Below are 14,316 nucleotides of genomic sequence, written 5' to 3' on the forward strand. Positions count from 1 at the left end.
CCAAATGATCCCGTGAATCGACAAGCTTAAATAATTTAAACAATGATCTTTATTTTTTGCTCCTACCTCTGTATCTATACCTTACATCATTCGAGGTCTATTGTGCAACCGAATGGGAAAGGATTCTTAACATAACAGAGATTTATTTGAACTCTCAATGCAACCAATTCGTCTGATTGCAAAAGCCTTCTAAATGACATTTGAGACAAACGAAGATAAGTGGCGAGTAATTGATGTGCCTGTTGATTGAAGATCGAAGATAAATAGAGAAGTATATAAACATTGATTGCAGCAGTAGTGTTTATGCCACGCCATGCCAGTCAAAGTTTTGATATACGTATTAAAATAGGAGTATGACGCAAACATGCTGAATATTTCAATGCACACCCGTTATAATTTTAATTAATAGTATTGTAATAATCATTTGAAGGGCATGATTAACCGTGAACATGTGCACTAAGGCGGGACGCAACATTATCATCCAATGTGGTGTGTCATCAGAGATTAAAAGTATTTATTAGCACTGATTTGATAAATGACTTCAATGCTGTTAAACATACAGATTCAGTGAGTTAATATCCAAAATCAATTTTGAATCGAGATTTTTTGCAATATTGCAAAACGATACAATGCAATGTAGCAATTTCTTGGCAAAGCATCATTTTTCATGCAGCATTTTGATGAATTGTGATTAGCAACCTCAACACCCCAACTTGTCAACAGATCCAATAAATGTAAAATATTTGTGTTTTGTTCATAATACACCGTAAAGTATTACTGCAGTTTCTAATTATTTAAACGTTGTTTAGCGTAGAAACTATTTAAGAATTTTTTGTACCATCACTTATATTATTCGAATACTTTTCACTCCATAAGACTCAACAAATAAACAAATACATCCTGAACGATTTCTCTTAGGATGCTGTCTACATTTGGAGGAAGGATATTATTATTTTTTAGAAACAATACGGTTCTGTGACATGGTAGCATCCTACTATCGCCGATCACTTCGCTGAATAGATATATCTAACCATCAAACACTTTAGAAAAGTAAGCGGAATGTTACAAATTATTGTGAAAAAATCCCGTTACAACGTTGTGATCTACAAAATTAAAATCGTTGAAACTGGTGGATTGGAAGAAAATGAAAGCAATAGTGAAAAACTTAAACACACAGCACAAAAATAATAAAAAATGTTTAGTTTAGTCGCATATTATCAACAGCTTCGTATAAAAAAAAACAATAACTGTAACAATAAATATTTTCTTACTGCCTTATTGCTTATGACTAAAGTTTACATTATTTTTTTTTTCGTTAGAACGGCCTGGCCGTATCGACTTATTGTACCACGTGGCCGGATAGTCAGTCCTTGCTACGGGGGATTGGTCCGGTCCGTTCGTGTGAAGACCGGCTCCGCTATCATCATGCCACCGGGCCGCCCCTAAAGTTTACATTTTATGTAAATCACATTGGTTTTGAGAAATTTGTTCTTTAAATCGTGAAAGGGGGCCGTCTTCCCCAGATTTATTAGGTCGCTTTATGTATTAAATATCCAATATAAAAATTGTTGTTTTTGATTAAGTATTAGTAATGCTATAAAAGCATTTTGAATTTTGAAGAAAAATGCATTTTTGTAAATGTGAAATCGCAAAAAAAATTATCCTAAAATATGTACGATATGAGAAAAACAACCTTAGAATAAGACCTTATAGATTTAACATATGTCGGACTTCTTCATTTCTGGTTTATCCTTAAGATTACGGAGTAGTTTTATACCCATCCTCCGCCTGTTATTAAAATAAAACATTATTTGAACACAAGCTCAATACACACTATCTTCACGCGGAATTCATTTCCATCGTCTATCTTCTGAAGCAATGGTACTGATGCTTTATCTCTGTTGTACCGTGTGCGTTTGTGGGTCCTGTCCTGTTGCTTACGCGTATGACCTCCTCTGTTTGACTATGATTCGTTATGGCGAAAATTATCCATTGTAGACAGCAATCAAAAACTTGAATGTTCTGTCCGATATGTTCGATCATAATTTTTCCATAGAGCTAAGCCCCAGTAACCGTCTCCAAAATACCAAATTGTTTAATCCCTGCATGAAATTCCTTTATTGCAATCCTACTTCTGTTTGGTTAACCTTTCATGATTAACATAGGTTACGTTTAGGTTTAATTTAATTTTTAGAACGGTTTATAATTGGCGCTGGTGTTTGGTAGTGTCGCCGGTACCACACGACACAACTAGTGCATAATCTCTTCCGGACTGTTTCCCAATAGCAAGGATTGACTCTACGACTATGTCGTAAAAAACAAGTCGATACTACTTCGTACTTCATCGGCTGTTCTAGCAAAGAAAAAATAACTATCTAGCCATGATGAAACAATACAAACAATATACTGCAATACTGATAAGAGTATAGATTTATGAAAAAAATATTCAGATTTACAATTCGACAAAATAATCAATAAATAAATTAAAAATGTATTGTATTGTATTGTATTGTATTGTGTTGTATCAATAGTATTATAGTATAAGTATTATGTTTCCAAATTAATTGCACCACTTAGAAGTCACTTAGGCTCAAGAAAATAATTAAATAATAAGGTAAATAAACAAGCAGTTTTTGCTTCATGGCTGAGTTTTTTTTGTTTCGCTTTCGTTTGATTGAAAGAAAGAAGAGCATAATGAAAATCTATTTGTATACATATATCATTCATTGGGTGACTATCTACCTTAAGGTAGTCCATTTGGTGATAACATCCTTCCTTCGACGGTTGTTTTAATTAATCTTCATTATTGCTAAAAGCTTCTTTAGCTTCAGGTCGTATGGTGAAACTGATTGCGTCCGGAGATTTATTCTTAGGAAAGGTTTGAGAAAATTAAGAACATGGAAAGATTGCCAAGTTTATCATAATTATATCGGTGCATCCTGGGTTTTTAGCATGTAGTGAGCGAGCCATGCAGGACCAGGAACTTCTTGTCTTTGGTTGATAGTTTAGAATAATCCTTTTGTGATCCTTTCCCAGTCACAGAGCATGAATCTTAACATTGGCTAGAGCACCACTTTGCAGTGCAAAACCCGTCGTTAAAAGGCGTTCCGTGCCGAGCAAAGAAAGGATACCAGTCTAATGGTTCTAAAGGCAAACTGCAGACATTATTGCAAATTTTGTCCTGTTATGTATCGTATACGGTTCAAAGATGACCCAGGCATGATACGGAAAGGAATGCACATGTTCTTAATAAATGTTTTTGGATTAAATCTTTTGCATATCAAATCAATGCCTTAGAGCAAGGTTTGCTTCCATATCACTCTAGTCGAAAGTATCTAGAATTGTATACCTCATGGTGATTTTTTTAAAGAGTAAATTATCCCTTAACTGTGATTTAAAATTACGTTTGCATCAGACTCATATCGACAGTAGCATTCAATAAGCTGTGCGTTAAAACTGTAGTTCGGTTATTTCAAAATCGATTAAGATTAAATTAGCTCGTTTTACTTTGAATAAAAATAAGATGGACATTCCTATGATGCAATGGTAGCAGCGTCGGTCTGTTACACGACAGAACCATTCCTGTTCCAAGGCACAAGAAAGGTAGAAAATAGAGGTCAGTTGCATGAAGGAGGTAAGCAGCCTGTAGTGCTGCAAAGAAGAATAAGAAGCGAGACGAGTGAGTAAAAAAGTACAATTTTAAAATGTATTCCGTGTTTTGGTAAAACAAGGATTTAGCCTTAGTAGCTTTGGAACTGTGTATGATTATTAGTTTCCGTTTTTTCAGTTCTTTTTGACGGTTTCTATCGATTTGCATCGATTTCTCCGAAACCTTTTATCTTTTTTTCAATCTGCAATACCAGCATGCAGATTTGTACACTTCTGCTTTTCAAAAACTTCAGTATTCGTCTTAAGCTCGTTAGTTGACTCTTCAATTCGTAGATAAAAAAATCGTTCAGACGAACTACCGGTCTTTAGAAGTCTCTTGTAGAAAGCACCGAGACAGATGGAAGAAAATAAGGAGAGGTCGATTTGATTTGTGTAATTGACCGGTTAATTTTAGTCAATTTATTCGATTGTTGCCTTCCTTTTAACAATTTCCAGTTGGTTTGGTCTTTATTGGTTATTCCCTGCGATAGATCCTCAAAAACCCTCAACAATTTCATCGGAGTGTTGTTTTCCCTTTGAAATAGGAGGGAGGATGATCTAGATGTTGTTGTTAAGATTACTTCACAACATATCAGTACAGTATGTTTATAACGAAAAACAGATATTAGTTTTATTTACTCGGAAGTGTTGTTTCTTTTTCAATAATTATCTAATATGTGTAAAGTACGCTGCATCTTTATTTAACTAATTTTAATTAAATGAAAATGTACAGTTCACAGTTTTGAACTTATCAATATTACGTTTTACGGATCGACCGTTTGGAATGAATAAACAAAAACAATGTGGATTAATGGACATTTGTATAAATTTGGTTGACAAACAAAGCAACAAATATCAACAAACTTTATATGACACAAAAATGATGCATGATACCGTAGCGAAAATGCTTACGAAGTTTATTGCGCACAGTAGCATGACTATAAATCATATCAGTCTAAAGAAAGTTAGGTCGCACTGATATCTTCTTTTTTCTTGTGCATTTATTATCATAATTCCACGTATTTTTTTCAAATGTATGAATAGCAATACCACACAATGTCAGTTAATTTGTTTCATGTTGAGCTTCCATCGTTTAGTATACCGTTCGTTTCGACGTATTAGAAGTTGTTTCTCTCTTCTGCTTACAGGTAAGATAATATTTACTGAATGGATTTGCAACAACATCAATGGTTATTTGTGTAAAAAAAAATCTTCAGTAAACATATTGTAAACACATAAAGTGTAACACGTGCCACAAGCAATTGACTAATGTGATCGTTCCAATGATTTATTTGCTAATACGGAATTTGATCCATGCTACATATATATGCTGCTATTATTCTGGAATCACGCATCATACCATGGTATTGTTGGCAGATGTATAAAATAGGTTTCTTTCATTGCGTTCGAGTGGTACCATCTGTAAAGGTTTTTGGGAAATGAAAAGAAATTGTTTGTTGAAACTTCACAGTTTTTTTTTTACTAAATTATCAACAATGCCTATTTGCAATGTCTATTGCAAATATTCAGAAACTTCATATGACACAAACATGATACATGATACCGTAGCTAAAATGCATGCAAAGTTTATAATGCACAGTAGCATGATTATACATCATATCAGTCGAAAGAAAGTTAGGTCGCACTGATATCTTCTTTTTTCTTGTGCATTAACTATCGTTCACGTATAGTTTTTCAATTGTATGCATATATGGCTTCATTTTTTTATTTATGATTTATCGCTAGAACGGGATAGTTCTTCATTTCATTTTCAACGAGTACAAAAATATTGCACATTTGTTAAAAATGTATCTTGAATTAGGTGTAATGATTATATATTCTGTATTTAATGTTGTCACAGATGTTGAAATAGAGCAGGTTAGTAAAGAATAAACAAGAAATAATAATAAAGAACACATACGAAAGGAAAACTAATTAGTAAGGATGTCAAACACGATGTCACCGTACCAATAGGAGACCGTTTGAGATGCAAAATTACGCCATAGAAACATTTCAAACGATACCTTCCTGCTTGTCAAGAATCCCGTGTGCTGCATTTCCGGTAAACCGTACCTGCTTTATTCTTACGGTTTGTGACTGGCTCGATTGAAGCTTCAGTGAAGGTAAGAAAGGTTGACAAAGGTGGAGTAAAGGAGACGTTCGATGGACAGCATAACAAGACCTACCGCACCGTTTATGTTCTCTCTGCCATCAAACTTTCCCCTTGAGGGTATTAGAAGCATTAGACCGATTCCGGCCGTCTTATCGGTGCACATAATTATCAATAATATTAATAATTGAGAACCGCATTGCGGTTCACTTCAATGGAGGCATTGAGACGTCAGGGCTTACCGGAATGCAATATTCGTCAGGATATTTGGTGGAATGAGCCGACGGAAGTAACCGTACGACAGTTGTGCGACGCAAGAACTTAGGTGAGAGAGTGACAGAAAGCACCAATACGTAAACGAAGGAAATCCACCAGTCGCCGGTATTTATAAATCAAAGCACTGCCTGCGGGATAATTTAATCTAATTAACTCCTTTGTTTCTGCGCTGGACCTTATCATTGATATAATTAAACAATATCAATAACAGATACCTATCATTCACACGCACAGGCCAGAAGGTGCAATGCAACAGTAAAGGAAAACATGAAGTCAGTGTATCTACAAGCCACATGCGTACGGCACTGGCCTATTAGAACGATCAACACAGTTTCCATATCGAGGGAGTTTATGTACAATTACGCAGGTTCCTAAATAACAATGACTGTAGGAATACATGTATGTAAATTTACATTTAAATACTACTTGTTAATATTTTTTAGCGCTGCGCACAATTTGGTAATAAATTTTTCTGCAGGTTAGAACCTTACGTAGATATTAATTGCTAATCAATTTCATTAATGAAAAATCGTTTCTTACATAAATTATGTTAATTTTGCAAAGAAAATCAGAAAAACGGAAACAACTGGGTGCTTTAGTCGCTGAAAATTATATATTTCAAACGACGGCATGAACGGCCGAAAATAAATTCCTTTAGGTGTGTGACTGGATCGTAACAGCATGATATGCTTCACCACGAAACGTTTCAGCGAAGGCCCAGGGGTGGCCATAAAAGGAACAGAATCCTTTTCTTAGACGTTATATGTTATACCGGATATTAGAAAACAATAAGCCATCGGAAGTAAATTTGAGCAGGAAAAGAAGCGACTGTATAATCGGTTGCTAATATCGAAGATTCCACTCATAAAAGTTTAATTAAATGTGTTTTCGAAAGGAAATTAATTTTCCTCTGCTTGTTGCATGACTGGGATTGATGGCAGAATACCGTACGAGCAAGATTTCTGATTTGCAACACATAAACGTTGTTTATTAGATTAGGCTGTGAATTGTTACAGAGCACAGCATTAGAAATGTATGGCTTTGCACTTAGAACGGGCGTATGGTTTAGAAAGAATAGGGTTGAGCAGCTCGGTAAGAGGCTGTACATACTTCGTTGAGTGTACATGCAAGTTGAAAGCATTCTAGCATCAAGCATTGTTCATGGTGGTTGAAAATGGACAAAAAGTAGTTTGAATAAGTAGAAATAAATTATTGTGCCATTGGGAAACGTAAACAGCGCTTCAAAGTATGCACACTATAGAAAATATACGATGAAGGGTATAATGTTCCAGGAATTTTTAGACACTAAGCGTACTGTTGAAAGTGGAGCTGCTGTATGCTGTAGGTATAGAAACTTTCTAACACGTACGCCCCTTGAGCATGCACTTATTTGGTCAACCAATTTAAATCTTCGTTAAGCACTGTTTTCTGTTAGTGTGTATGCAAACCAAAAAAGAAATGTATGGGTTGTGATTGTTGATCTGGCAAAAGGAATTGGAACATTCTCAACGCTGCATTTTCAGTATACTTCTTTATACACAGTTTCCTTTTGTGTTATACTATTTTATTTTTATTGTTTACATAATCTATTTTATTTCATATCAGCCTTTGGTCGTCATGATATATGATATATTTTTTATATATTTGTAGTGATTGCTCTAAAGCGTCATAGTTGGGAACACAATGATATACAATTTTGTTAATGCTATGTTGAATTGTTACTCTTATTTAGATTTATTTATCCCCGAGGACGTTAGCGTAAGGATACACACAGATTAAAACTCTAATTAAAACTGTAATTACTGCATTACACACCTTTCCACTATGCATTAGAAGAAGTTATCAGATTTATGTAAATGTGCGCCGTTTTGTTGGTCTATATTTGGTTGTTTGTGTTTTGATCATTGCTCCAACATTAATGTATTCGTTAAGTACGTCTTTAGACAAGTCATCTTCAACTGTATGCTATAATAGTTTTTAAACGAAGGTTCTTATATTTGCATGAATTTTTATTGTCTTTACCATAAAGGTGTTCTTAAATGCGTTCAACAATATACGTAACGTTGAGTAAACGTGCAAATTTCATTTAATTTTGTTTCCGATGCAATACTTACGACAACCATCGGCGTTCTGCTCGTGTGCTTGAATGTTAAGAAAAACTACATGTCTAACTCATTTGTGGTTTTCTGAACACCAACAGTCACACATTTGGGGCTGATAGTAGAGAATCGTCATATGTTATGTAGCATTAAACGCTCAGGGCTATTTTGCAGTCGTACAGATGAAACTGGCAGATTTCATGGCGTCTATTTCAAACATGGCGTTTCGTTTGCAGTTTGAATGTACGAGCAGAATCCTTTAGCTTGTGCATTAATTATGATGAAAATTCTGTGTAAATATTTAACCAAGCGCAAACCTAGTAAACCCCTTTTGGATTTTCACTTTCTTAAGAAACTAACCTATGCATCTTGCTGACCCAACACTTCTACGTTGCTCCTTTCGGGATCCTTTGGAATGGTATATTAATTATTCCCATAAAAGTCTTTGCTAGGGCGTTAAGCTGTTCTTTACATATACCTAACGACTTGCAACATGTTTTATAGTCACCGATTGCTTAGCGGGTTTGCAGCAGTAGTGTTAGTGCTTACCGTTGCTGTTTCCGAATAAGATTTTGACCACTTTCCGGTTTTAAATTGACGACGTAAGCATTTTAGTGCTGGTACTACATTCCAAATTATTCACATATTATAGACCAGATGCCAACTTTGTGATAGCAGTATGCTTTGTTTTTGGGATAGGCATTTTAAAGGAATTTAAATTACAAAAATGTATAAAAAATCACTAAGATTGCGATATCAATGTGCAAAATCCTTATGTTCTGGATATCTGGAAAATGTGTAAAGTGAAAATATGTGTCAATATTAATTTTGAATGGTGTAAGGGTAGGCAAGATGTGCAACTAACTGGATACATGCACTGTTTAACGACACGTTATTTGTGTCGTTTAATTCGTTAGCTTGAAAGTTTTGGTTTGTAAGCTTGTCTATGCTGCAGTCTGCAAAAGCAAAGAAAGAAGAAGAAAATAAAATACAACTTTTTTATGGCCTACAGGGAAACTAATGGATATAGCCATGGTCATCTGTAGAGAAGTCGATTGAGCGGTGAACCTCGTTCGTTTCCTTGAGTGTAGCAACATAATAAATATGGCAAATTTTGTGAGAAAATTAAATTGCGGGTGCCATAAATTTAACATTTTTATTGATGGCACAAGTAAACTTCCATTTTTTGTGTTTTATGTTATGCCAATCGTTGCAATATACTTGCTAGTAATACGTTGCATGTTATAGTTTTGAAGTACAATATAATGCAGATTTAAATAAATTAAATCAGCATATTAAGTTTTATTTGCTTTTATATCGATGAATATGACCCACGTTTTACCTATTTACCGTATTTATGTAGACAAACTAACTTTTAACCTGAAGAAAGTGTTTCTGACCAATATTTGATCGATTAAACTAATTGGTTAACATGTTTTTGGATAATTGGATGAAATCTACCACGGAACGGTTGCGACGTGTGCATACGTGTGACGGTGTCGTATGCGCGTAAAGTAAAACGTTGACAGTATTTTATCTTCACCAATATATTTACGATGTATTGTTAGACATGTGCAATTTAGATTAATATGGTTTGGAGGATTTCTTGTTTACACTGACGAGTTATATCAAATTATACGGAACCACGTGTTGGTTTAACAATTGCAGGCTAATACTCAATGGTGTTCTTGGTGGCATAATGACCTATAATGTCTGCAATAACCGACTAATATTTTTATCACTTTATATATCCTAATCTTTGTCCTAACTAGTTAGCAAGGCAAAAAGTTTGTAAAGTATGTTTTAAAATATATTCAGGTTATTAGCAGTAAGTTATATTCGTTTGAATATGCATTAAACAAATGTACGCAAAACATCGTCAAACTTATTGGACAAATGGTTTTAGCGCAAACAATAACTATAATAAATCCTATTCAACATATCAATGAAAAAATGCGCAATTCATGTCAAATTGGCTGCTTTATTTTTTGCAATAGTTTTTTTTTTAACAGCCAAGGTTAAACTCTGCGATTGATAGCGATAGAAGCACACACTCATACACATGTGCTCGTCGATTGGTTTTGAAAAAGGTCAAAACATTGAAATTTCTGCCAGTAGCATGGTGTGCGTAGAAGCTTATCAGTACGAAGCAAGTTTGGCACTAGGCAAGAAATAGATAACGATACGATTAGAATGTGTGATAACGATGGGCATTGATTTTTGTCTAACCAAATGGGTTCATGTCATTCATTCGATCACCGCAAGGCAGTCAACAAGTGACAATTACATTTGATCACTCTAAGCAAATATCATGTAAACATTGTATTTTGTTCAAATGAGTTGTTCACTGTAAGCAGATACATCGGCCTAGATTTTGTAGAAGTAACCGTTTTCCGATCGTTAGTTTAACTAATACGAAAATGGAATTGTAGTATCGTAATAGTAAATGTGCGAACAATAACAAGAAGACTAACTTTGTATCAAAGATAGCATGGAATTGTCACCGATGTGTAAGTGTTAACTTGAAGTGCACGACTCATCGAAAACATTATTGGCCATTCCGGAAGCTGTGTAGAATGCGAAGATAATTACGATGGATGCGTGCAGGGTAAGTTTAGTTACAATTTAATAAGTGACAGTATACTAATTATGAACCAATTGTTTTTCTTTATAGCGAAAATACAAAAAAAATCCCGGATCCGGTACTGAAGGGTACCTGAACCAACTTCGATTATCGACGCTGTATTTTTCTCGACTTGCTACAAGTGGCAAGCGTTTTGAGATAGGAGTCGAAGTGGCAGTGGCTGGAAAATTCGATGACATCGTAATGCACTTGTTGGACGAAGAGCAGTACTGTTTGGTACAGGCCAAGCATAAGCAAGATGAATCGAAGCGCATCATGCTGGACGATCTGTTAAAAACGACCACGGAATACAGTTTGCCTAAATACTTCGATTCGTTCCTGGGGCTGAAGCAAGAAGAGTTATTCCAGGATGGACGATTGAAGTACATTGTTATTTACACCAACCTCAAGGTGGACGAGAACGTTATGAAAGTTATCCAACCAGTAGAGCCAGCCTCGGATGTTTTTCTTCATACGCTAAACGTACGCTGCAGAGGAAAAGAGTCATCGCTGTACCGCTTCAATACAAAGTGTACTGAGTTCATTGAGCAGTTAATTGATCGCGTTTCTCCCATATGTGAGGTCGCACGAAAGCTTGCAGAGCAGTTGGTGCAGCGGAAGAAAATTTCTATAAACCCCAATGGAATATTCCATGAGTTTCATGCCCTGCTTGTACGCGATGTGTTTGACTTGGAGCGGCAACTGTTTCGGGAATCGTTTGTAGCGGATGGAGAAGGCATGGATCCTTGTGTGACAAAGTTTCGCATTGTACTCGAGCGAATGTTGCGCTCTATTATGAAGAGTGATGATTTCTCAATCACTGAGCTTAATCGATTAATCGTTAGCGGTAAGCTGAAACTGTTGTTTGAACCTGGATTTATATGCAGAGCAGTTGATCCAACGAAACCTGTCAAAGATTGGATAGAGTACAGAGTTCAACGGACAGAAGTGATAACTTTTTTCGACCATCTCTTACTAGCTACAGATCAGCCGAATTTTATTGAGCTGGAAGCGATCACAAAAGTGGAAGTGTTTGGTTTAAAAGAGCAAGTGGACGAATATATGCGTGCTGTGTTTGATCAGGTAGATCGATGGATTCGTGATTCTGAAGGACAGTTTCTTGATGGCAATGATTGGAGGCTTATCTGTAGTAATTCTAGGGCACGTATCGCGGGCAAGAAATGGTTACTCAAATCGGAGGAATTTCAAAAATCAAACCCCGCGACTGGCTACGTGTTTGAACGAAATACATTGCTAGCGCCAATCGAACAGTTCTTAGCTAAAGTGAACCAGCATAATATGCTAGTATTAGCTGCGTACAATGCGGAAGTAAGCGCTTCAAGGGTTTTGCAGGCGTTGATGACACTGCGGGAACAGTTCGTTGTGTTCGACGCACTTTGTTTTCACGATTTCGAAGATCTCGAAAATTGTGCTTTGTTTTTGAAAAACGTGTCCAGCAAGGTGATGGTAATCGTGTCCAATGACAAGTGTTGCCGTTCTGCAATTAGAAACGCGCGGCACAAGTTTAATGTGTTAACAAACGTGAAAACCATTTACGTTGCATGTAATGTGCAGCAGGAGTATTTTGCAGACAAGAATGACCATATACATTCCGACCGGTTTGAGCTTGGAGATATGAGTCGGCAATCACGCCAAAAGCTTCTTGAGAAGAAAATCATACTCCAACAACGCAGCGTTCGGCTACACGATCTACTGTCAGAGGAGATAGCACTAGAACTGTTGGACATGGAGTTTATCTCTCAGCTGCTGATGAATCAAGTAGATCCTATAGCGTACAGTTTTAAGTATCAATGTCAACTTAAGGGACAATATTTCAGTCGAACGCTCATTAGTGATCGCAGTGTCCTTGATGAAACAGGATTTGATCAGTTGTTAACGATCAATAAAGCAGTGATACTTTCGAATGTGCCAGGCATGGGTAAAACTACTTTCCTGCAAAATTTAATTGACCGATTATTTAGTTCGCTGCCAGATCATGTGATATGTCTTATGCACCTTAAGTTTTATACCGAAACACTGGAAGAAATCACCAAACTCAACGCTGGCACCATCAGTGTAGAAGATGCAATACGGCACGCTACAAAGTGCTTTTTTGCTGGAAGTTCTCGCTTAGGTCAAGTTCTTTTTCGCAACGCGATCCTAAATACGGGTAAATTGATCGTGCTGGTCGATGGATACGACAGTGTAATTAATCGCTACAAAATATCTGTCGAAAAGGCCTCCGAGCTGTTTCTTCAGTATCCGTTTCGTATGCGAAATTTGTTGATCGCAACACGACCACACGAAACGGAACATCTTCGCGTGTCACTACCTCAGGCAAGAGTTGTTTCGCTGTTGCCATTCGATGAGCATCAGTGCGTAGAGTTTCTTACTCGATGGTGGAACTGCAACAGTCACTTAGAGGCTAGCAATATGTTGCAGTACTTGCGACATAGTTATGCTGACTGGATCGTCGGGAGTCCGTTTCAAATAAAACTTCTGGCTGAAATTTACCAAGAAGATAAGACAATCATGACAAACTTTGGCGCTCTGCTGGAACGCTATTTGGAGAAACAGTTTCATGAATCGAATCAACGGGCGATACAGGTTATGGGCATCGGACAGCAGCGTATGGCTGCGGCAACACTGAAACAGGCAGCTCACGAAGGTCATTGCGAACTGGCAGCACATTTAACCTTTTACCCGGAGTTAAAAATCGACAATCCGAAGTTTGTCTTTCTGCTTGATATTGGTTTGATAGTGGTTGTGGATAATCGGATGAGATTTGAACATCATCTGTTTCAGTACTATTTCGCTGCAGAAGCGTTAATGAAGGGCAAACCGATCGCTTATGGCGATGAACGGGTTTGGGAGATTTTAGACGATCCATTGAATAAATACCTGAATAAGTTTCTTACGTACCACCTCAGCAAACCAAAAAATGCACATTACCGCGAGTATTTCCGTAGAACTTCACTCACTCAAGGGCAACATATCACATCCGGCAACCGTTAATCAAATCAACAACAAATGAGTACATAAATTTTGACCCCTCTCACTTCTTGTACCTTTGCTCTGCTACTACGACAGGATAATGGTGTTCGTTCGTAAGACGGCAAATGAGGTTAACGTATTAAATGTTCTATTCCGTCGTGAGGATGATCAATAAATAGTATAAAGAAATTTTCATGTCCTGCTTAATGGCAACATCAATCATTTCGGAAGGAATTTTCTAATTACATCGCTCTACGTGTACCGGCAATTAGTGCACAAACGCATACTGGGCTGAAAAGAAAAGAGATAGGAAAAGGGGCTCGGGATGAGCAAATCATACGGTGGAATGGAGACAGTATGGAGTCCCATGGTGCCGATCTGTTGGTACAGCGTGTTGCATAACTGCAATGGATGTAAGACGGGATGCAGTTATCAGTAGTAGGTGTTTGGAAGCAGTTTTGTTGTTGCCATCGCTGTGAGGTATTCTCATTAAGAGCATTGTTGAGACGATGCCAGAATGAGAGTTTATACTTTGATAAATTATGTCGTTCTTCAACGACAAACTG

At 36.7% G+C, this 14,316-nt stretch overlaps 1 protein-coding gene across 1 annotated transcript; it reads left to right on the plus strand.

The window, feature by feature from the left end:
* Positions 1-10,625: 10,625 nt before the first annotated feature.
* Positions 10,626-13,771, plus strand: LOC128298603 (uncharacterized). Its single transcript, XM_053034372.1, has 2 exons — positions 10,626-10,741; positions 10,808-13,771. Exons 1-2 carry the CDS (start codon positions 10,727-10,729, stop codon positions 13,769-13,771), a joined length of 2,979 nt encoding a protein of 992 aa, XP_052890332.1. The 5' UTR covers positions 10,626-10,726.
* The last annotated feature ends 545 nt before the right edge of the window (positions 13,772-14,316 follow it).

Source organism: Anopheles moucheti, chromosome 2 (genome assembly GCF_943734755.1).
Source record: "Anopheles moucheti chromosome 2, idAnoMoucSN_F20_07, whole genome shotgun sequence".
Classification (NCBI taxonomy): domain Eukaryota; kingdom Metazoa; phylum Arthropoda; class Insecta; order Diptera; family Culicidae; genus Anopheles; species Anopheles moucheti.